At 38.6% G+C, this 21,712-nt stretch overlaps 2 protein-coding genes across 5 annotated transcripts in view; one reads left to right on the forward strand and one right to left on the reverse strand.

Annotated features, from left to right (window-relative positions):
• The window catches only part of LOC129718614 (Ca(2+)/calmodulin-responsive adenylate cyclase), a 122,044-nt gene that overhangs the window by 62,664 nt on the left and 37,668 nt on the right, over window positions 1-21,712 (forward strand). The gene's annotated exons all lie outside the window — the stretch shown is intronic.
• On the reverse strand, window positions 374-15,634 carry LOC129718615 (uncharacterized). Its single transcript, XM_055669552.1, has 3 exons — window positions 15,012-15,634; window positions 13,962-13,996; window positions 374-431 (listed from the first exon to the last, which is right to left on the reverse strand). Exons 1-3 carry the CDS (start codon window positions 15,324-15,326, stop codon window positions 395-397), a joined length of 387 nt encoding a protein of 128 aa, XP_055525527.1. The 5' UTR covers window positions 15,327-15,634; the 3' UTR covers window positions 374-394.

A 21,712-nucleotide genomic window follows, 5' to 3' on the forward strand; every position in this document is an offset into this window, starting at 1 on the left:
GTACAAGTTTTAGTAACTCAATTCTTAAATGATCAATAACGGCACCGGCCACGCTTTTGCAATCAGGTGGGAAGAGGAAAGGGATGTTAGCGTGACCTTTACTATTCGGAAACCGTGTTAGCCTCTGCATCTCCACAAAGGTCACAGGAGAGGAATTTTTGTTAGTAGGGAAGGGTACGTTTGATCAGGATTAACCTTGATAAGAGATGCGATCATACCTGTAATTCGTACTCCTTTTGTACTATACATGACTCTCACCCCAAAAAGCACCTGCGAGCCGCTATGGATCACTACGCGACAAAGAAAACTGAGTCAGTTGCACACATGCAATATTGCTGCATCGAAGCGATCGTAACGCCTTGTGTTGTTGTTTGTTTTTTGTTGATGTTGATGTTTACTTTTTGATCCACTGCGTACGTTCATTCTCGACTCTGGATTAACCAAAACAATAACGTTCAATGATTCCAGCACCGGGTTAACAATTGCCAAAATACAGAAATCGCCAAATTGTATCTTCTCTGACAGTCATGCAGCTTCAAATGCGTTAGAATTATTTACATGGACGTCAAAACTGGTATGGGAACGCATTCAGCTGCTTCAATAGTTGAAATAAATGATATAAAATAAAACATAATAAAGGTGTTGAAAAACCTGATGAACTACGATCTTGTAAACAGCTTATTGGACCAAAACCACTTTGTGGTGACTCTCCATGCTGCTTAAAAATGGAATTGAGAAACTGGGAAAAGATGATTATAGATTCAAACTGGAAAAATTCTACCACATCCCGGCAATCAGAACAGTTTGTGATGATGTCACATGCACCAAACACACAAAAAGTTCCTGCTCTATCTAAAAAAGACCTATGCACCTATATATTACTGATAACAGGACACTGTCCAGCCAAATAACATCTGAAGTTGATTGGAAAGGCTGAAAATGATATTCATTGTTTTTGTTTTGAAGAAATAGAGTCTTCAGTACATTTATTATGTACTAGTTGACCCGGCAAACTTCGTTCCGCCCATTTTCGTGTTTAAATAAATAAATTCATTGATTCCTTGCGATTTGTTTATAGTCTGCAAATGCACGACGAAATGGCCATAAGAAATGATCAAAGTCAAAAGACAAATCGTTTGAAATGATTGGTTTTATCAGCTTCTGTACATCTTTTCTATCCTTGAAATACCCTTATTGGGTGGTATTCAGTCATTTTCGGTCATTATTGAGTAGTACTGTCATTTTAGCCTGTTTCCCAGAAGTTGCCAACTTACAATTCAAAATCGTGTCGGAGGGTAATTTTTAGCTCCTTGCATCGTTCTGGTTCCGGACATATTCATATTGGGTGGTATTTGGTCACTTTAGGCTGTTTTTCAGAAACCGAATGTCGCCATCTTGAATTTTAAAATGGCATTTGGAGACAATTTCCTGACCTCTGCACGACATCCTGATTCCGAAAACACCCATTTTAGAAACCGGAAGTTTGCATCTTAAATTTAAAAATGGCGCCTGGAGTCGAGTTTTGGCTCCAGTGCATCAATCCGATCATTATAGGCTCTTTTCTGGAAAACCTGGTTGAAATATCTGTCTTATTTTTATGGAAAACCTCTTTTCCCTTCCAGAGAACGGAGAAGTGTCAAACCACCATAAAAAATTGTGTTTGATTTGTATATGAGCCTTCCCATCCAGAAGTTTTGAAGAAATTTGAGTTTCATTTGTATGAGCCCTCTCTTCCAGAAGAGGGAGGGGTGTCAAATCATCATGAAAATTGTTCTTGCTGGTATGAAAACCTCAACATTCCAAATTTGGTTCCATTTAATTCATTATTTCTCTAGATGTGCAAAAATTTGTGTATCATTTGTAAGAAACCCTTTCTCTTCCAGCAGAGGGAGTGGTGTCAAATTATTGTGGACATATTTGTTACCCCTGAAAACATTCACCTGGCTAATTTGGTTCCATTTACTTGGTAAGTTCTCGAGATGTTCAGAAATTTGTGTTTCATTTTTTTTATAGAATCCATCCCTTCCAGAAGAGGGAGGGGTGTCAAACCATTATGGACATATGTGTTACCCCTAAAAACATTTACATGCCAAATATGGTTGTATTTGCTAGATTGGTTCTCGAGCTCTGCGCAATTTGTGTTTGGGAGAGGTGTGAAACCATTTATGGACATATTTGTAACCCCTAAAAACATTCGCATGCCAAATTTGGTCCCATTTGGTTGGTTAGTTCTCGAGATGTACAGAAATTTGTGTTTCATTCGTATAGAACCCCTTCCTTCCAGAAGAGGGAGTGATGTCGAACCGTTATGGACATATGTGTTACCCCCAAAAACTTTCACATGCCAAATTTTGTTGTATTTGCTTGAGTGGCTCTCGAGCTGTGCGAAATTTGTGTTTCATTTGTATAAGACCCCTCCCTTATAGCAGAGGGAGGGACATTGTGGACATATTTGTTACCTCTGGAAACATTCACTTGCCAAATTTGGTTGCTATCGCTTGGTTAGTTCTCGAGATGTGCAGAAATCTGTGTTTCATTTGTATGGAACCCCTCCGTTCCAGAAAAGGAAGTGGTGTCGAACCATCATGGACATATTTGTTACCCCTAAAAACATTCACATGCCCAATTTTGTTGCATTTGCTAGATTGGCTTTCGAGCTGTGTGAAATTTGTGTTTTATTTGTATAGGACTCCTCCCTTATAGCAGAGGGAGGGGTGTCAAACCATGGACATATTTGTTACCCCCAGAAACATTCATATGCCAAATTTTGTTTTATTTGCTTTATTGGTTCTCCAGCTGTACGATTTGTGTTTCACTTGTATGGGACCCCTCCCTTATAGAAGTAGGAGGGGGTCAAACCATTATGGACATATTTTTTACCCCTAAAAACACCTCAGCTACCAAGTTTGGTTTCAATTAGTTGGTTAGTTCTCGAGATGTGCAGAAATTTATGTTTCATTTGTATGGGACCTCTCCCTTCCAGAAGAGGAAGGGGTCTCGAACTATCTTAGTCACCATTCTTGGCCCCTAAAACCCCTATATACAATGTTTCACGCTGATAGGTTAAGTAGTTCCCAAGCCTTTATGGATATGACGGACAGACAGACCTGCATTTTTATATGTTTAGACCTGTCCAGCACTTTTCAACAAAAGGGCAATGTTTTCAACAAAAGGGCAATGTTTTTTTTTATAAGAGACGATTACAGCCCTTTGAAATTTCAATTTTTTTTCTAATAAGGTAGACCATACGTGAATCAAGGGTTGAGGGTTACTTCTTATCATAACACTGTGCTACAGCGATTTAGAACTTCTGAAGTGACCCAGTGTAGGTTGTAGGTCTTGTTGAGTGTAACATTCGCTCATACTAGAACTTTCCAAACACCCCCAAAATCTGGAGTTATGGTCAAAATACGGTTTTTTGGACCTCAGCGCATATAATATTTTTTAACTCAGCCATTTATTAAACGATTTTCAATATTTGAGCAGTTTTAGAAAGAGGACAAATGAAGCTTTCAAAATATATACAGGTTTGTTCTAATATCAATAAAACATGTTAAGTTATTTGAGTCTATATCTAAATTTTTAGACTTTTCCACGCAATTTTTCAATTTTATTTTAAATTTGCCCTCTATTTTTGCAAGAAACATACCACATATACACTATAATTTTGAAAGTATATTCAATTCCGAATCAAATGAAAGTAGTTTTAGCTAAGTTATATATTTTTTAAGAAAACCAGAATTTTTGGTTCCGATCGCACAATTATTTCACGGTGCTACAAATGATGGAAAAATGCGACAACTTTTGATGTGACTTAGTGTGGGTTGTAGCTTTTGATAAGTGTTACTTGCGCGTTTACTTAAAGTTTTTCAAATACCCCAAAAATTATAAGTTATGTTTAAAACCCTGTTTTTTACCTTAGCTCACATTTTTATGTTTAATACGGTTATTTTTCAACCGATTTTTTATATTTTGGCTGTTTTGGAGAGGCCTCCGTGGTTTCCGCAGTCCGACCCACCGTCGGAAGCGGCGGCCTCTCGCATATAAACGACTGATCTACTAGATTTATAGAATTAAAGGAAAAATAGATGACACATTGTTAGTAAAGTACATAACCAAAATCAAATCTGCCATTTTATGATTCTGCCATTCGTGCTCTTTGTGATTCTGCCTTATGAAATATTCTGCCTTCCGTAATTCTGCTTTTCGTGATTCTTTCGTGATTCAAATTTTCCGCCTTTCGTAGGAGACCCGAAAATAAGGTAAAATTTCATCGCAGGGAAGAAGGCATAAGTCCCCAACCGGTAAACTGAAAACTGTTACCGCGCTGCTGCTGAGATATGTGACCAACCGGCATTGGCAAGTGCTTTGTTTAAGCCGAAAGCAAAATCGGAAAGCCAGCTAATACTGGCGCAATCCGCTGATGCTACTACTATTTCCACAGAGTGTAACTATTTTGACCAGAAGCAGTCGACCTTTTTAGGAAAAGCCAGCAAGCGCCCAATCAATCAAGGACGTAATTTTCGTTTCAACAAGGCTTCACAATTTTTAATACAATAGTTCGCATAATCTAACAACAATTTTCTGCGTTTGGGCGGATGTGTGTATTATTTTCCAATCGATGACTGAAAGAAAGAAGGATATCGGTTGAAAACAAACCGATTTGTGTATGAGCATTTGAAAAGATACAAGTTTTGTCCCTTTTTCGGTAAGGGGGACCCTACCCTGGAAAGTTGAAAATTAATGAATTTTCGTGATTTGTTTTTCGGCTGTTTAGAGTACTGTGAAGTGTTCAGGTATTTTGGCTACTGATTAGGGTATATTTGAAGAAGTATTTGGGATGTCGGGATGCAAATATAGTGAGTATTACGTTGTTGCCAGCGTTTTTTATCGAAACCATGTTTTTTCAACTGGTGGTAAGTTTTTCTCAGCGACTAATGAACCGATGTGGCTGAAATTTTGTTTAAGCATGTAAAAATGGATTGGACAATGTTAGGTACTAATTTATAGAGAGAACCCACATTCCCAACTGCCAAAACATTTGCTTTCACGACAAACCTTGATGAATAGCCAAAATACCCCAACACTTCACTTCTTCTCTGAACATTCGAAAAAAAAATCACGAAATTCATTATTTTTCGACCTTGCAGAGTAGGGTGTCCCCTTAACTATTAATAAAATTAAAACGCATTTGCATCTACTATGCAGCTATTAATATATCTTACAACTTTTTTTGGCATTCCGTACAACCATCGAAAGACCGCAGATAACAGTCACTGCTCGGGAATGTTCGGTATGCTATGCAACTATTCTTTTGTAGTTGATATTATCGAATGCACAATTGCGCAATTTTCTCACGCTTTGCCCTACTCGCATCGTAAGTGCCCATTAGGTAGCCAATGATTCTTATCAAGATTCCACGGTGATGTAAACAAATTATGATCGATTTTACTGTGTATGCATTTTTCCGCCTAGCCCCTAGCGCAAGTGGTTGCTACACGCCCGTTTTCCAATCATGTGGAAAGCCGCTTACGTCAAAGGATGGAGAAAACCTCCGGTGCACTAATATCTCGGCATCATGGCATGGCAGTTGGCAATTGCGCTGAAAATAGCAACTCGTTTCCGGCCCGTCAGTTCAATTCAGCATGCAGAAGAGAACCTATACACACACAGCTTACCATGGTTAACCTAGATAAGATCGGCGATGGAAAATGTCAGCTTATGACAGACGTATTAAAATTTCATAAGTAAAATCCTAAAATATCCTCCACTTAAAAAAAGGTCAATAATAAAAGGATTTTAATGATGCTATAAGCCCAAAAATTCTAAGGACAGCCATAATAATATTAATCGACAGTTGTTTCACTCTACAAAAATTTAGAAAAGAAACTCCCATACTAATCCGATACTTGAAGAGCTACATAATTTACGGTCCCGCAGTAAATGACAGCCGCACCGGTGCGGCGAAATTTCTTACCTTCTTTCTTCAACTGCTGCCCAACAAAACAGCCGCAAAATGGTTTGTGGAACTCTGGCAAGCAAATTCACCACGACAAATTGTTCCCAGAAGCCGGTCCGGCGGCGCCGTTAGCCAGGTGGAAAGCGTATATCATTCCACTTTCTTGCTTGGCGTTTCTTTTTTTCAAGTTTTTTTTCCTATGTGGAACCAAGCGTGATCGAACTCAGAATTTTCCAACTTTTTCGGCTGTTCCGCAACGCAAACCGTCATCGGTCAGCCGGTCCGGTCGGTTCTATTAATAACAAACCAACCACAAGTTTATCAGTGATACTTTTTGTTGCTCCCGTCGGTCCTCGGTGTGCGTCATCGTGGCCATATGACATGGCCCCATGTCCGCACCGAACCGAATTTGATGGAGGAAAATTGACGACCGCAGTGGTAGGTCTAGTTTCGTAGTACTTTTTTCAATCGATCTTCATCTGGGTTTTTCTCGTTACTTAATCCACTGCGCCCCCCACCCCCTCAGTTTGGAGGGGAAAAACTCTGATGGGCAATTATATTGATTAATCATAACGCATCACGCTCAATCATGCTTCTACATAAAATATTTATTTTTAAACTATTTTATACGGCTGATAGCATGGGTAGGGTGGGGGAATGCACCCCACAGGCAGTAGGTTAAACGAAAGGGTATGGTATTTTGTGCTCATCCAAAATGAAGCGTCTCCATCCGTCGAATCCTGGGGTGAGCATCGTTCACGATGCGAAATGTGTAACCATCGCAGCTGGAATGATGATGAAGATGACGGTTATCACGCAGTTTCCATTTAATAGGCAATTTCAATTCAAGCTTCTATTAGCTGGAACCGTTCGGTACTGGAGTGAAATCAGCAGTGTTCAATCATCGATTTACTAGTGAAAAGATTTTTCCGGCAAAGTGAATATCGGAGCCATTCAAAATAAATTGTGTTCAACTAAATTCATACCTATTGGTGTCAATGTTATGACCACTTTGAAACGACGACGCACGACAAGAACAATACTTCACCGCTTCGAACGGCAACACACGAAACGAAACACTTTCGCTTTCATTAAATTGATGCTCGGCTGTAATTAACGCGCGCGCGAATAATTAACTTCTCAACGACTAGCCGAATAGTTTGTTTGTTTGCTTTTGTTTTTTTGCCCAGCCAGTATGAGGATGATCTTCTACTTTCGTGCACGCACGTGAGAAAATCACGCTCAAATTGTGCTGCAGCTGCGGGGTGCTAAATTTTTTCGCTTCTCGTGTTTGCCCGAGTTCTGCCCTGAGTTCATCGAAATGATTCCGAGCACAAGCGAAAGTGTGGCATGATAAAATATTGATCAGTCAGAGCGAAGCTGTCAATCCGTCTTTGTTAGATAACATGCGATGTTTTGACATACCGAAGCTATATTTACAAACAAATTAAACTTGAGAAACATGGATTATCATGTTCTCTAGCACGTCATAAATTTAGCCAAAATTACTTCCACCGATGTTCTTTTCACCCATGGAAGACTTTTATATCGGTAACGTGTGCAAAGTTTCTTCCAACTGGGAATGGGAAATGAGCGACAGAATTGAAATAGAATGTATATATTGATTATTGGAGCTGAATCTCCGATTGAAACCACTAGACAATTTCAAATTTGTTATGATTAGCAAATCACCGTAGTCATAGGTGTTGTTGCGAATATTCTACATCACTGAATAGGATTTTTGAAAAAAACATCTTCCAAGAATTCCTTCCATTGCGCTACTCGACTGTACTACAAATTACAGCCATTCATTGTCAATCATGAATGTACTAATTTACTTTGCGTCGTTGCACTGGCATTTCAGAAGAAGTGCGGCTAGGCGGTACGGCTTTACTCTCGTGTAAGTATCAAATTCTTAGCGAGTAACAGATAGCAGACTGATTGTCGGGTATAATGATGTTTTTCTTTCCCTTGCCCCTGGACTGTAGAGAGCAGACGGATCTATAATAAAGTTACTTCAACGACAACAACCAGTGATGTGCGTTGATACGGCACGGATGTTATTTCTAATTAAGTTAGAACTTGCGACGAGTTCAGTCACGCTGGTGGGCGTTGACACGGGAGTCCACACGGATAGGGTTACACTTACGAGTGAAAATAATTACATTCATTGGTTTGCTGGGAATGATCAATAGCTTAGCCTCGAATTTATTGCTGCTAATTTATGCTCGGGCAAAACTAGAGCTGCTGCTTGAATACGATGGACGATTTTTCCCATGAAATATGAACGGTCGAATGGTCATAAATCATTCCGTCACCTGTGGCTGCCCGAATAGTAGGATTTTGAACACGCGCTGCCACTTTTGCTACGATTCCTAAAGTTGGCCAGTTTAAGTGCAAAATGCATATTCTCAAATAACCACCAGCTTTCAGTGTGGTGAGGGGGACACTACGGGCGGTGGGACAGACAACATCGTGTCGTGACTTGAAGTGTGATACTTTTGTGCGGAAAAAGTAAACAAGTGCCCCGGGTGTCATTCAGCGTCTCGCGAGACCCCATGCATGCAACGAATGGCATTAGAGTTGTCATACAAATATTCGCTACAAATTGGCACGCTGTCGAAGCAAAAGGGATTTCACTACTGCCCTTCGTCCATTTCAACTGACGCGACAACGGCCCTTGTCTCTTCTGTGTCGTCGTAACAAAGTTCTCGTCACAAGTGGACACTTGCTTGCCATTGGAATCACTGGAATGTGCTTAATTACTCATTAGCCCTTGCTGGTTGTTGATTGCTTATTACGCATGCTGAAAATTGAAGAATATTTGTTCTTGCTACGGGTTTTGCTTCTACCAGTCTGTTGGAAGTGCTTAGATAGGATAGTAATTTCAACAGTGAAAAGTCGATGACCCATGCTTTGCAGCCGACAATGCATAGAATCATCAATTCTCTATCAGTTGCAGACAATCATCATCAGTTTCAACTGTCGGAATAGTAAAATTGCACAGCGGCACATCGTGTACGATTACTATGTTGCAGGAAAAGTTCTCCAACGGTTATCGATGTGAGAAAGATGAGACCATTTTGGAGGCGTGAAGGCAAAAAGATGGAAAAAAGTTACACATTGGAAAGTTCTGCTTAAACTGTTGGACAGCTCTTTCGAACCAATAAGCTTGTTACTTTTTTACTGTATTTTATACAACATAACACTTTGCCTTTTTATATCTGCTCATTTCTATTTACGTGCCTTGTAAACAACCATTTGAATTCCGAGATCCGCGTAAAAAGCGAGTAAGTTATGTAATCCGGGTAAAATTTTCTTTTGAATAGTTCACGATGTCTACTAAATATTTCCGAAAAGAAAAACTTAAGAGCAAACATGATTCCACCTGCGAATCCAAATTTAAATTAAGCAAAAAAAAAATGAAATGTCAAGTAGGTACATATAAATCAGCGGAACCTGGAAAACCTGCACAAAAAAAAATCGCAAAATTTCTGCAGAAATCTCGAAATCTGCGATTATTTACGCGCAAAATCTAGGAAACAGATGTGTGATATCTATGTACTTTACAAATTTGCGAGTATTTCTTCGATTATGGTGCAATTTCTTTGTTGATGATACGTTATGCATAGTGTTTTGTTACCGATTATGGCACAGTTGAAATTCTTTATTCTCTTGCGTTATAACCGTAATTCATTTTATTGTGCATTTAATTTCAATTTATTTATTAACTGTTTATAAACATTATTTTGCCATTTTATCAAACTTTTATATTTTATTCATTAGTATTTACCTTCCAATTTCGTTTTTTTCGACATTTTATTTTTTTTTTGTATTCGTTTACACTTTTTAGTGATTTGCACATTTCTGGTATTTTTTTTTAGTTTGGTAAATTTTCACAAGATCATTAAGTAGTTTTTTTCGTATTTTTAATCCGCGCCCTAAAATTTGTTTTTTTTTTCAACACACGCTTGATTGTGAATTCCTTTTTGTATCCTTGTCTGCTTCATAGTTTGTTTGTTGTTTGTTTTGTTTTGGCAATTCACTCTATTGTCATTGTTTCATCTTTTATTTATTATTTTCAGCTTGTTTATTAATTTTTAGTAAATATTTCCTCATTATTTTGGCTTCGTTTTCAACAAGATTCTTAAAAAAATATTTTTTTAATCATTTGCTTTTTTTATCCGCTTCTTATAATAATTCTGCTCATTTGCTTGTAACGCATTTTTTTGTCTTTTGCAAAAACTGGTAGTATTCTCTATTTTGTTTATTGTTTCAAGATTTTTTCTAGATTTTCATCTAATGTTCATTGATTATTTTGATATTCAGCAAAATTTCCGTAAAATGATAGTCATTCGTGCATTTGTTTATTATTATTATTAGTTTGTTGTTTTTATGTTTTCATTATTTACTAGCTGACTCGGCAAGCTTCGTCCCGCCCATTTTTGTGTTAAGTTAAATAATTTAAGATAAATCGTTTAAATTTATTGGTTTTAACGGAATGACAACAACCTCGCCTTTTCTCGATTCTGGACATATCCGTATTGAGTGGTATTCGGTCATATTCAGCTGTTTTTCTGGCATTAATCTGATTCCCGAAATACCCACATTTGGTGTCATTCAGTTAGAGCTGCATTTTCATATGTTCAGATAAATGTAAGCGAATTTTTTAATGTTTCAAACTTTTCTGTATGTTTTGTATGTTATATGTTAATATTATGTTAAATTATATTAGTCATGAAAACACTCAAAGGCTGGCAAAGCGAGAAAGAAGCAAAACATTTATCCTCCTCTACGCTTGAGATCGAGACATATGCAACGCTTCTCAAGTCTTTTGCACACACGCTTTCGCGATACTCTTTATTCTTAATGCATTCCCCTGAGTAGCAGCAAGCGAGCACCGACACGCAAAAACTCTTGTATTGCTACTCAGCGATTGTAGGATAGTACGCGAGTTCCTGCTTGCGAGTAGGAATACTCGACTAAATCTGCTCGACTAGGAGGAGTGCTTGAAAAACTGTGCTCGTAAACAGAAAAGCTTTCTACCCAGTTTTGCTTCATGCACCGACAGACGACAGTGGAGCGAAGAATATGTAAAGTGTCGCAACGTGTTTGGTATCGGACTGCTTTGGTGAGATTTTTACAGCAGTCTAATTAATGCAAAACCAGCCGAAGCAAACCGCTGCCGAAGCTGTCTGATACTCTATGATTTTCTGTCCCTCTGCAACCATCGCAAAGCATCTTGAAACAATTGTCTTTGGCTGGTCGTTCTCGCGAGTAGGGGAGTAGGTACACGCGAGTACACACGCGAAGAGTAGACGGGAGTGTTTGCATATGATCTCGGGAGCGAACGCAAGCAAGAAAGAAAGCGAAAAAGAACGAGAAATAGCTAGCATGGACAATTTTCCAGTTTGTGCTGGCGGTAGCAACGGGAACCTCACATGAGGTGTTGCATGCTGCTTACGAGCGACACTAACAACACTGAAAATACTCGAAAACATTATGAAATATTAACAAATTAAAAAATTAGTAAAAAAATAGTGAGAAAATTTGCAAAATACGAGAAAAAATTGAGTTGATGATGGTAAAACAGACATATTTATAACATACTTCTAATATTTTTTAATCATGTTTTGTTAACCCGAATCAGCGAAGAATTCTTCGTGAATTTTTCGTGTTTTTTTTTTCATCCTTGGATAACCACTGCGTCCAAATACAAAATTAAACCAACTTGAGGTGATTGTCTATATCAAACAGTATTTATTAGTGTTCATGAAAGTACATATTGCCAAATGATGGAAATATCATTGAAATTCGAGAAATGTGCAATGTGTCAAATGAAGATGCCATATGGCATCATTACAATACGTCGAAATGTTTGAAAATTACCAACAAAATATGTCCAAAATAGGTCAAAAATGTGCCGAACAAGCAGAATATATGTCGAGAAATGCGTCAGAAATATGTAAAAATTGTGTCCGAAATTATGTCAAGAATGTGTCAAAAATAGGTTGTTTTGTTCACACAACATTTATTTGACTCGACATAATACTTAAAAATAGGTTGAATGTATACCAGTATTGTTGAAAACATATCGAAATATTTAAAAAATAAGTTGAAATTATGACAATAAACTCGTTTGAAAAAAAATGTGTTGAAAATGTATTGTAACATATTTTTGGGTGATCGTCACGGTAACACAGATTTTTCGTAGCTCAATTGCCACAACTGCAGAGTTCGACTTAGCTTTTAACAGAATCCCCAGTGACATCGTTGACTTCAGCTCATTCCTGATAACCAACCGGCAAGTGGAAACTGCAATTGATGAAACGTGTTCCTATTTTATTTTCGGGCCTGATTGCATTCCTTGTACCGTTCTGAGAAAATGTGAAGCCGAATTTATACGCCCGCTTAGACGCGCCCCCAAAAATTGTCGGTCATGTTCCCTGTGCACAAAAAAGAGGACAAACGCGATGTACGGATTTACAGAGGCATAACCTCATTCGGTGGATAGAACGCTATACATTAGGATTGAAACACAGAAATCCGTATGTTTTTAGAATTTATCGGGCGTTCCGCAAGGCAGTAATTTGGGACCACTGCTTTTTGTGTTGTATATGAATAAAGTTTAAGATTATAACTTATAATCTTATTAATATAATCTATAAAGAATATTGCAAACTTTGTCAAACTCCAGCGACTAGTCGACAATTTTCACGCAACTCGTTTCCAACAACTTACTGACAGGTAGTATCCAGAAATGTTGTATGATTTCATCCAATGGAAAAAAGACTCGATATTGTACAGCTATAGCATGTTTGGTCAAACTTTGACTAGAGTTGGAGAGTGAAATGATTTTAAGAAAAGTGTCTGAGCTCTTATAAAAAAAATATTGACAAAATTGAATTTGAGATCTTGAAAAAAAAAACATTCAATTTTTAAAAACAAAATGTGACTTCAAACGAATTGGTGATATCAGTTTATTTCCAAATTTTTTTTTATATTAGATTGACAATTTAGCTACCAAAAACTCTTCTGAATAAATCAAAGTAGGGCGGGAGGCCTAGCGTAGTTTGTAACATCAGCTGGTGGCCTGAGTTCGTATCCCAACGCCGACATAGGTGTCGATGGTTGTGGGGTGGCGTGATCCACTCACAACAAACCCAACAAGTCTAGATGTAAGCCTAGCCGACACCGGGAGATTTTCTGTGGCAAAAAATCTCTGGGATCACGCCTTCCATCGCATGGGGAAGTAAAGCCATTGGTGCCGTCAAACAACGGGTCGTAAGTTAGGGTCCTGGGTGGAGTCGCATAACAAAAATTTGCCAACACTGTGTAACTTTGCTTTGAATATGTCAGAATATCATGAATATGACTAAAATACGTGAAGAAATTACCAAAGAAATGTTTGAAAGACAGGTCAACAACATGATACAAATGGGTTTAAAATATGTCGGAAAAATGTCATTAATAAATTAAAAATATGTCAACAAAGTATCAAAAATATGTGAAAAAAATATTGAAAATATTTGGAAAGTGTTATCAAAAAAGTGATGAATATGTATCATAAATACAACGAAAATATGTCAAAAATCTGGCGTAAAACCAACTAAATTGTCAAACATATTAATGATATTGAAAATTTTAATAATGTAACATTGTCGAAAATTTATAAAATGTCAAAATCAAACAAATCAGGAATCTAAGAAAAGAAAAAGTTGGAAATGTCGAGAATGAATCCTCTAGCCTATTTACGATAAAAATGTCGGAAATATTCGAAAGACGAAAATGCAAAAACATTAAGAATTTAAAAATGACCAGAAATGTGTTAAAAGTGTTATAAAGATGTTCTTCATGAAGTAAATGTTGAAAATCACGTCACTGAAATCCTCTAACTTCTATGCTTATAAATCAGGTGTACCTCAGAGCAGTAAGTTGGGGTACTTCGCCTCTTTACACTTTTGCAAAAAATGTCGATAAATTGAAAATATAAAATACATACCTATATTCGAAGGCATCGGGAATGTAAAGATTTTCCTAGATGTAAAAAAATGATGGAAAAGTAGATGCAATGACAAAAGATTAAAAAAAAAACAGTCGTTAAAAAAGTTAAAACTATGATGTGAACAAAATTTTGTTCGGGTGTACCGCAAGGTATGTTCTTCACAGCATTTTAAATGATATAGTTCACTGCAATGCTTTTAATTTTTAAATGCATAAGCGTTGTTTACCTGAAATGTTTTTTGGCATGATAAAACTCATCAAAAAGAGTACACTAAAGTTGCTTTTTACGCGGGGGATACGTGCCGCGTAAAAAAAACCGCGTAAAAAAACCGCGTAAATTCCGGAATCCGCGTAAAAAACCGCGTAAATTCCGGAATCCGCGTAAAAAAACACCGCGTAAATTCCGGAATCCGCGTAAAAAAACCATCGTTAATTTTGCATTCCGAGTGAAGAGAAACCGAAATCCGGGCAAAAAAAAATACCGCGTAAATTCCGGAATCCGCGTAAAAAAAACGAGTGAATTCCGGAATCCGCGTAAAAAAACCGCGTAAATTCCGGAATCCGCGTAAAAAACCGCGTAAGTTTCGGAATCCACGTAAAAAAAGCCGCGTAAAAAAAACCCGCGTAAAAAAGCCGCGTAAAAAGCGACCTTAGTGTATTTATTTTGAATGGCAAAGTTTTTGCCAAAAGCCATGCTTGTAAAATTGACGAATGTTAGGTTAACCTCGACCGGTTGATAAATCCAGTGGTTTCATCGGTGCTGAAATTCATATCCACCAAGATAGGAATGAAAGGGATTTTCAGCTGCGACGTGATTTAAAATAAACAGAGCAGCGAGGGTTGAACAAATTTTTGCCAAATTGTTTTCTGGAAATACATTCATTTGAACGAAAAAAATCTGATACTAGAAAAAATCAAACTCTGCTAATTTAGGTTGAAGAATGATCATTATTGTCAGCACTGATGACAGCCAAGCAATGTTTTCCGAGGATTGAGTTTTTCGAACCAAATTTCAAACAAACTTTCGATTTCATTTTACTGTATTTACCTTGTATATTAGATGCACAAAAATGAACTTCCATGCTCGTGTTCGTGTATTAACAGGGCAAGTGACACTCTCGACAAAAGTGGCCCGGGGCGGCGGTCGTGTTGACACGGTGATGTCATCTTTCGGCACGTTGTAATTTATTTCGGTTTTTATTTGTTTGTTTATTGTTGTACGCGTGTTTATTCGCGCCTCTCGGGTGTCTTCTTTTCGCGTAAGAAGCGTGGGCAACAGGTGTACTCCTCCGATAGTGGCAGACGATGAGAGATTCCTAAATCCTAGTTTGATATTTTGCTGTTGTTGAAAGATAAATGGCATGCGTTGGCGCTAGTCAATATGGCCGCTAGTGCCAACTGTTAACACGAAACGTTTGCAGGAAATAATGATAGTATGTGTGTTCGACAGCCCGAATAATAAAGCCAATTGATTAATCAAAGGAATGTACATCACTGAAGATTGCTTCGCACGCAGATCTTGTCTCTGACAATTTCGCAAACAAACAAATACACAGTACTAGATTGTCTGTTTACCGAATGGCTTCTCTGAAGTAAACAATACACTTGCGACCAGTCATCAAAACTGTCGTTAAATAGTGTGGCTATCACCGACCGAAGGGAGAAATGTTGGATGTTTTCCTTACCTACTCAAGGGTACTGATAGTTTGGTTATTTGCAATAGTAAAATAATAATAACAATAAATAAACATGGTGAGGTGTTTGCCACTAAACAGCGGAATCGATAATGAGTCTTCGCGCGTAGTTTAGGCCATGAAGCAACTACGACTGCTCGAGGTGGAATTGTCTCTTTTGCGATTTATTTACACACTTTCAGTGCTCTCCCTGGTATAGCCATGCGCACGGGGGTGGTTTCGGCCATTAAAAAAACGCAACAAATAACAGTAGCTCGCACTATTAAAATTTGAGCTTATTCATTTAATGTTGCTCCCTAATCAGATAAATGGAACCTATCAATCAACCTGTGCAAGCGAAGGTCTATTCGTTCCAACCGCATCGCATTCGGTGGCGAACTAAATTGGCAATAATCCAGCGCAGTACACAAAACCCATTGAAGTTCAGAGGCACAACAGGAGCCGACATTTATGCCATCACTGCTAAACTATACGCACGCATTTAGCCGATCCGAAAGCGTCGACAGAGTCCGTGGGGCTAAAGGGAAGATACTTTCTGAAGCATTTAGTTTATTGCATTTTATCGCATTCTGATGGTGCACAGCAGCAGCAGCACCAGCACGGCACTTGTCCGTCCTTCCGATGTGTACGAGGAACGCGCACAGAATTAATGCAAATCGGTGCGATCCGATCCGCGGTACGTGGCGGAGATTCCATCGGGCGACCGAGTAATAAAGAATGAAAACTGTTTATTTATACATATTTATTATCTTCATTTATTGGCGGATACACGCTCGACAAATTCGGTGAAGTGCAGGCAATCAGGCAGGCAGGCAGGCAGTGACCAGCTGATGGAAGGATGTCAGCGTTCTTCGACAGCAAGTGAACCGTTTTTTATTCACCCTGCTGCGAAATGCAAAACATTCACAGAAGCCCTTGATGCGTCCATCAATCAAGACCCTTTTCCCGTCCCCTCTTCTGAGCTGACCGTTTCGTAACCGGGGGGTGTCTGCCCTCCAAAATGCCATCATCACTCGCTTCATGAATGAGAAATGCACTTACTCCGGCGCCTGTTGCGTTTTGTGCGCACACGCCATCATTGCTTGATAAATATGCGCACTTTGACAATGGTGTGTTCCACATAGGAGCAGCTTCGGCCCTAGAAAACGAAAATGACATCATTCGTGCAATGTGTGTGCTTCACATTCGAAATGAATTTCGAAAATAAATTAACCACTTCATGGGAATGTTGTTCATCGGTGTCGACAATGTCTTCAAAACCGGCGGAGAAAAAACGTCTTGCGTTTTGGTTAGAACGAAAGCCGCGACCGAGAGAATAGTTGATATGCAAACTAGTTGCACTACGAATAATTTTTGACGTGATTCTAAGCCATTCTAATTTAGCGAAATGTGAGGTTATCATTCGCATGAATATAGCGTTCCGCTAACAAAGCTTGGCTTTCTGTCCATACTATCCGTAAACCGTCACAGGAAAAAGAATACTGTCAAGATGTCAAGAGGAGATTACAGTTAAACGAATTTGGAATGTGATGATTATATTGCCCGGCCATTGGAGCAATATCATGAAGAGAATTGATCCTGTGTTGTCTCTTGTGGTATTCTGAGCGTTTTCAAGCAATCAAAAGAGGTTTAAATAAAATCAGGGGTTTAAAATATTTAGTCATAATTTAGTTAAAAGTCTTGCTTATAAAGAACAGCGTAGCGTAGCACGGTATATTTCTTAGATTGCAGACTAGTTTCAGCCAGATTGCTCGAAGAATGTTTGGGAGTCACATTCGAGTCAATCTAAGCTAAAGTAGGCCTGACAGTAATTATTGCTGGCCACACCCATCTTCGCTGTAGCATGGGGATATGCGAAAAGATATTGATGATACGGTACTTACTTGATAGGAAGCCACCGACTCAGTGAGAGAGCTGTAGCAAAGTTCCTTCAATAATTATTTTTCATTTTACAGAAGGTATAATCCTGTGCTTAATCTGCATGAAAATGGGAGACGAATTTTATTGTCTTTATTTTTGAATTAAAAAGTTCATTTTATTCGACAAACTTGTGGTACATTAAAATAATCACAAGGGTTGTATGCGAAGCCACGACCGCGAGGTTGACGGTTGACTACATAAAGTTGTTTGTTACATTACTTGTATTGAAAATGTTTAAAATTTTGTGCAAAAGAGGAGTTGAACACTGAAAATTCGATGGCCCATAATTTGAATGCCAGCATCCAAAAACGTTTGTGTGTTGTCAAAATACGGCATTTTTTCATAAAAGGAAGTGCCGGGTAATGTACATACTACTGATGCTGCCCGCTACTGCACAAAACAGATTTTTACTAGAGGAAGAGGATACCCCCGCTGCAACTGCTACTGCTATTCGCTGCCGCTGCTACTGCTAAGCGAAGACTGCTGTTGTTAATGTCTACACTAATATGAGCAGTTTCGGCTGAAACATGCTGTGATATAGGATAAATAGCAAATTTCAAATTACTAGGTCTATAATTGTTTTGACCGTGCTTGGGAAAATGATCATATAACGGCCAATCAGATCAATCGAAATTTGCGTTTCAACAAGGATAAACTATTTTCAATAGTATAGTTGCTTTCCTTATTAGGGCTTGACCATTTTTAAGGCTTGATTATGTGAAAACTTATTTTTATGCAGGTAACAAAAGCTGTTCGAGTGTTTTTTTTTTCCTGTATGGACTTCCTCACTGCGACCAGAATCGTTGATCTATTGTGAGATATGCCCGGGTGTCTGCTGTATCCCGCACTTCTATTTTTAGCAATACCGCTATTGAGAAGTGGCATGCTTATTATTATTTTTGATCAGTGCTTGTGTGTAATGTACTTCCCCTAGTTTTACACGCTTACTGTTCTTCTATACCGAGCCTCCTTCCTCCTGCCAAATATCGCCAATTATAATTCCCTGGAGAAGTTTCGTCGTGCGTCCTTCTGGCCAGTTTTATTGATAAGAGGGACTTATTTTTTGTTAAGAGGAAGTCACGCAAAGGTATTATAGAATGCAGCGTAAAGGAAGGGTAAGTGGTGGGGTGCCTGAGAATAAACTCATTCTTAAAGACCTTTTTGACATCGAATGGCCTGATTCTACTAAGATTCGAACCCACGACCATCCGCTTGACAGAGCGGACTCTGTAACCTTGCGGCTACGCAGCTCCCCTTCGGGTGTTGCATACATATCTCTTTTTTTTTGTTAAACGGTTTTTAACTGCATTGCATTCATTCAACCCATGCATACATATTAGAATACACTAAGGCCGCTTTTCACGCGGTTTTTTTACGCGGGTTTTTTACGCGGCTTGTTTTTACGCGGATTCCGGAATTTACGCGGTTTTTTTAAGCGGATTCCGGAATTTACGCGGTATTTTTATTTTTGCGCGGATTTCGGTTTCTCTTCACTCGGATTGCAAAATTAACGTGGGTTTTTTTACGCGGATTCCGGAATTCACGCAGTTTTTTTACGCGGATTCCGAAATTTACGCGGTTTCCGGAATTCACGCGGTTTTTTTACGCGGCATGTATCCCCCGCGTAAAAAGCGACTTAGTGTATCACTTTATTTAGTATTTTCTGGAAAAAAGGGTTGCCGCGAAATTATCGCGAATCTTGAATATTTTCTATTTTGCCACGCGCGAAATTTCAACTTTTTTTGCCGCGAATTCAGTACGTTCTGTACGTTCTGTTCAGTAATTCAGTACGGCCATCTAAGTAAGTAAGTAAGTCAGTACGTTCTGAGGCATGGAGATGAAGTTAAATTTTTAACTGTTCCATCATTTGTAGGTGTAATTTATCTAAGAAAAAATATCAACTCTTCAATTAGGTATTTATTTTATCCTGTAAAGGACAATTTGCTGTTTAATTGAATATCGGACAAGATGCTGATCACAACTTTGCGTTATCACTGGCCGTGCGAATAAAATATTCCTTGTGATAGATTACACAGTGATAAGCTGTTTGAACAAAACTGAACGGCTCATGTATTTTGAACGCCAATTTTCCAGAACGTTGGTGTGTTGTCGAAATGAGGTAACTTTCTATTGGATGCATCTATTACTGATGCTACCCGCTATTGCACAAACATAGCATTTTACTAAAGGAAGTGCCGCGGTATCAGCTGGCCCTGCCACTATCGATGCTGATACCCGCTGCAACTGCTGCCGCTATCCGTTGCCATAGCTGCGGGCGGTATTCGCTGCCACTGCTCTCCGCTGCCACTGCTATCCGCTGCCATTGCTAATTTATATGAGCAGTATTCGCTGAAACAGGCTCATTATGGTCCATAGAGTACATTCCGAATTACATGGTCTATGATTCTGTCGATAGTCCTTGAGAAAGCAATCATATAACGACCAATCAGAGGTCGAATTTGGCGTTTTGGCAAGGCTTGTCAATTTTCAATAGTACAGTTCGAATAATAAAATTTCAATTTCCTGCTTTTGGGAAGATTCTTAGAAGTTTTTCTAATCGATTGCTGCAAGAACGAAGAAAATCCATCGTCGACCTTTTTTTCCTTTTTTTTTCCTGTGTGGACTCATCACTGCGACCACAGATTAGATCTATTGTGATATTGCCCAGGTGTTTTCTGGACTCTGCACTTCATATTTCTGGACTCTGCATTCCGTGCTCCTGTGTAAGTTTAACCTTTCCGTTTCAAGCTTACTACTCTACTATACTGAGCCTCTGTCCATCCTAACAATATTGCCTAATTACAGAACTTCCATACGTTACTCACACCAGTTTTATTATAACAGGAACTTATTTTTGTTAAAAGGAGAGTCAACAGAGGTACTGTAGATATCAGATTGAAGGAAGGGTACTTGGTTGGAAGCCTGAGAATGAACCCATACTAAAGTCCTTTGGCAACCAAATGGCCTGATTCTACTAAGATTCGAACCCTCGACCACCCGCTTACCAAGGCGGACTCTGTAACCTTGCGGCTACGGAGCTCCCCTAAACGTCGACCTTACTAACTAACGTTGTCCTACGTAAAAAAAAAAACAACTTTTTCGAAGACACTAACATCCTTCCGCCTATATAAATAGACTTTTGTGGAGTTTTCTACACTAGCCCCATAAAAACTATTATTCCAATATAACTTTTTATAGTGATTTTCTACAAATTTTAAATATTCTACATTGCTGTTTACTATAACAAAACATCAATTTCATCAAAGGAGTTTATTTCAATCTCTCACATTTCTTTATTCATTGAAGATTGTAATAAAATAATGCGCAAATTTAAAATGTGGGTTTTTATATGCAAAAATGAGGAAAGTAAAATTTGTTTCTCACTTTTAGGTTGATAACACTGGTCGATAAAAGCGAAAAAATTTTGCGCTGCAGCTTAAAATACTTGCTTTAAAAAGAGAAGGAGACATATGCTCTTTATTCTTCATGCACTCGCCGGAGTAACTGCTGTTGTTGCACCGGCACGCAAAAACTCTTTTGTCTTGCCACTCAGTGACTGTGAAAGAGTACGCGAGTACCTGCTTGCAAGTTGGAGTACTCGACTAAAATTGCTATACTAGGCGGAGCGCTTCTTCATCTACCCGGTTTTAGTTCGTGCGCCGACAGCCGATCGCACTACTTTGGTGAACTTTACAATACACACCGCTGCCGAAGTAGTCCGATACCCCATTCGAAATATTTTCTGTCCCTCCGGCCTCCGCAATCACCGTAATACATCTTACTCCAATCCCAGCGGAGAGAAATCAGTTTTTACGTCGAAAAATAAACGCCAAACTCCTATTACACATCAACTGTATGCACAATTAATACAAACTTTATTGCATATTAAAGATCAATCTGTTATCCAATCATACTGAATAGTTTCATCGTGCAAATTTTCAAGTATAGTTGTTAAACTTAAATCAGAGTTTGAATGTCAGATGATGCCATATGGCATCACACGCCGGAAATGGGTTGAAACAATTGTCTTTGGTTGGTTGTGCTCGCGATAAATTTCTCCAACTCAGCGTCTTCAAAAGTTTTTGGATTTCATTCACGCGGACAGTCATCGACATCGAAATTATCATTTTTGAAG

Source organism: Wyeomyia smithii, chromosome 1 (assembly GCF_029784165.1).
Source record: "Wyeomyia smithii strain HCP4-BCI-WySm-NY-G18 chromosome 1, ASM2978416v1, whole genome shotgun sequence".
In the NCBI taxonomy this organism is placed as follows: Eukaryota; Metazoa; Arthropoda; class Insecta; order Diptera; family Culicidae; genus Wyeomyia; species Wyeomyia smithii.

What these genes read in the sequence shown, in the direction of transcription:
- LOC129718615 (XM_055669552.1), bottom strand. Translation starts at nt 15,326, where the DNA reads ATGCCATTTATCTTTCAACAACAGCAAAATATCAAACTAGGATTTAGG. An exon ending in TTGTGCATCTAATATACAAG is followed by an intron (nt 13,997 to 15,011) that starts GTAAATACAGTA and finishes TTTTACATCTAG; the next exon opens with GAAAATCTTTACATTCCCGA. An exon ending in CCCGATGCCTTCGAATATAG is followed by an intron (nt 432 to 13,961) that starts GTATGTATTTTA and finishes TGGTTAATCCAG; the next exon opens with AGTCGAGAATGAACGTACGC.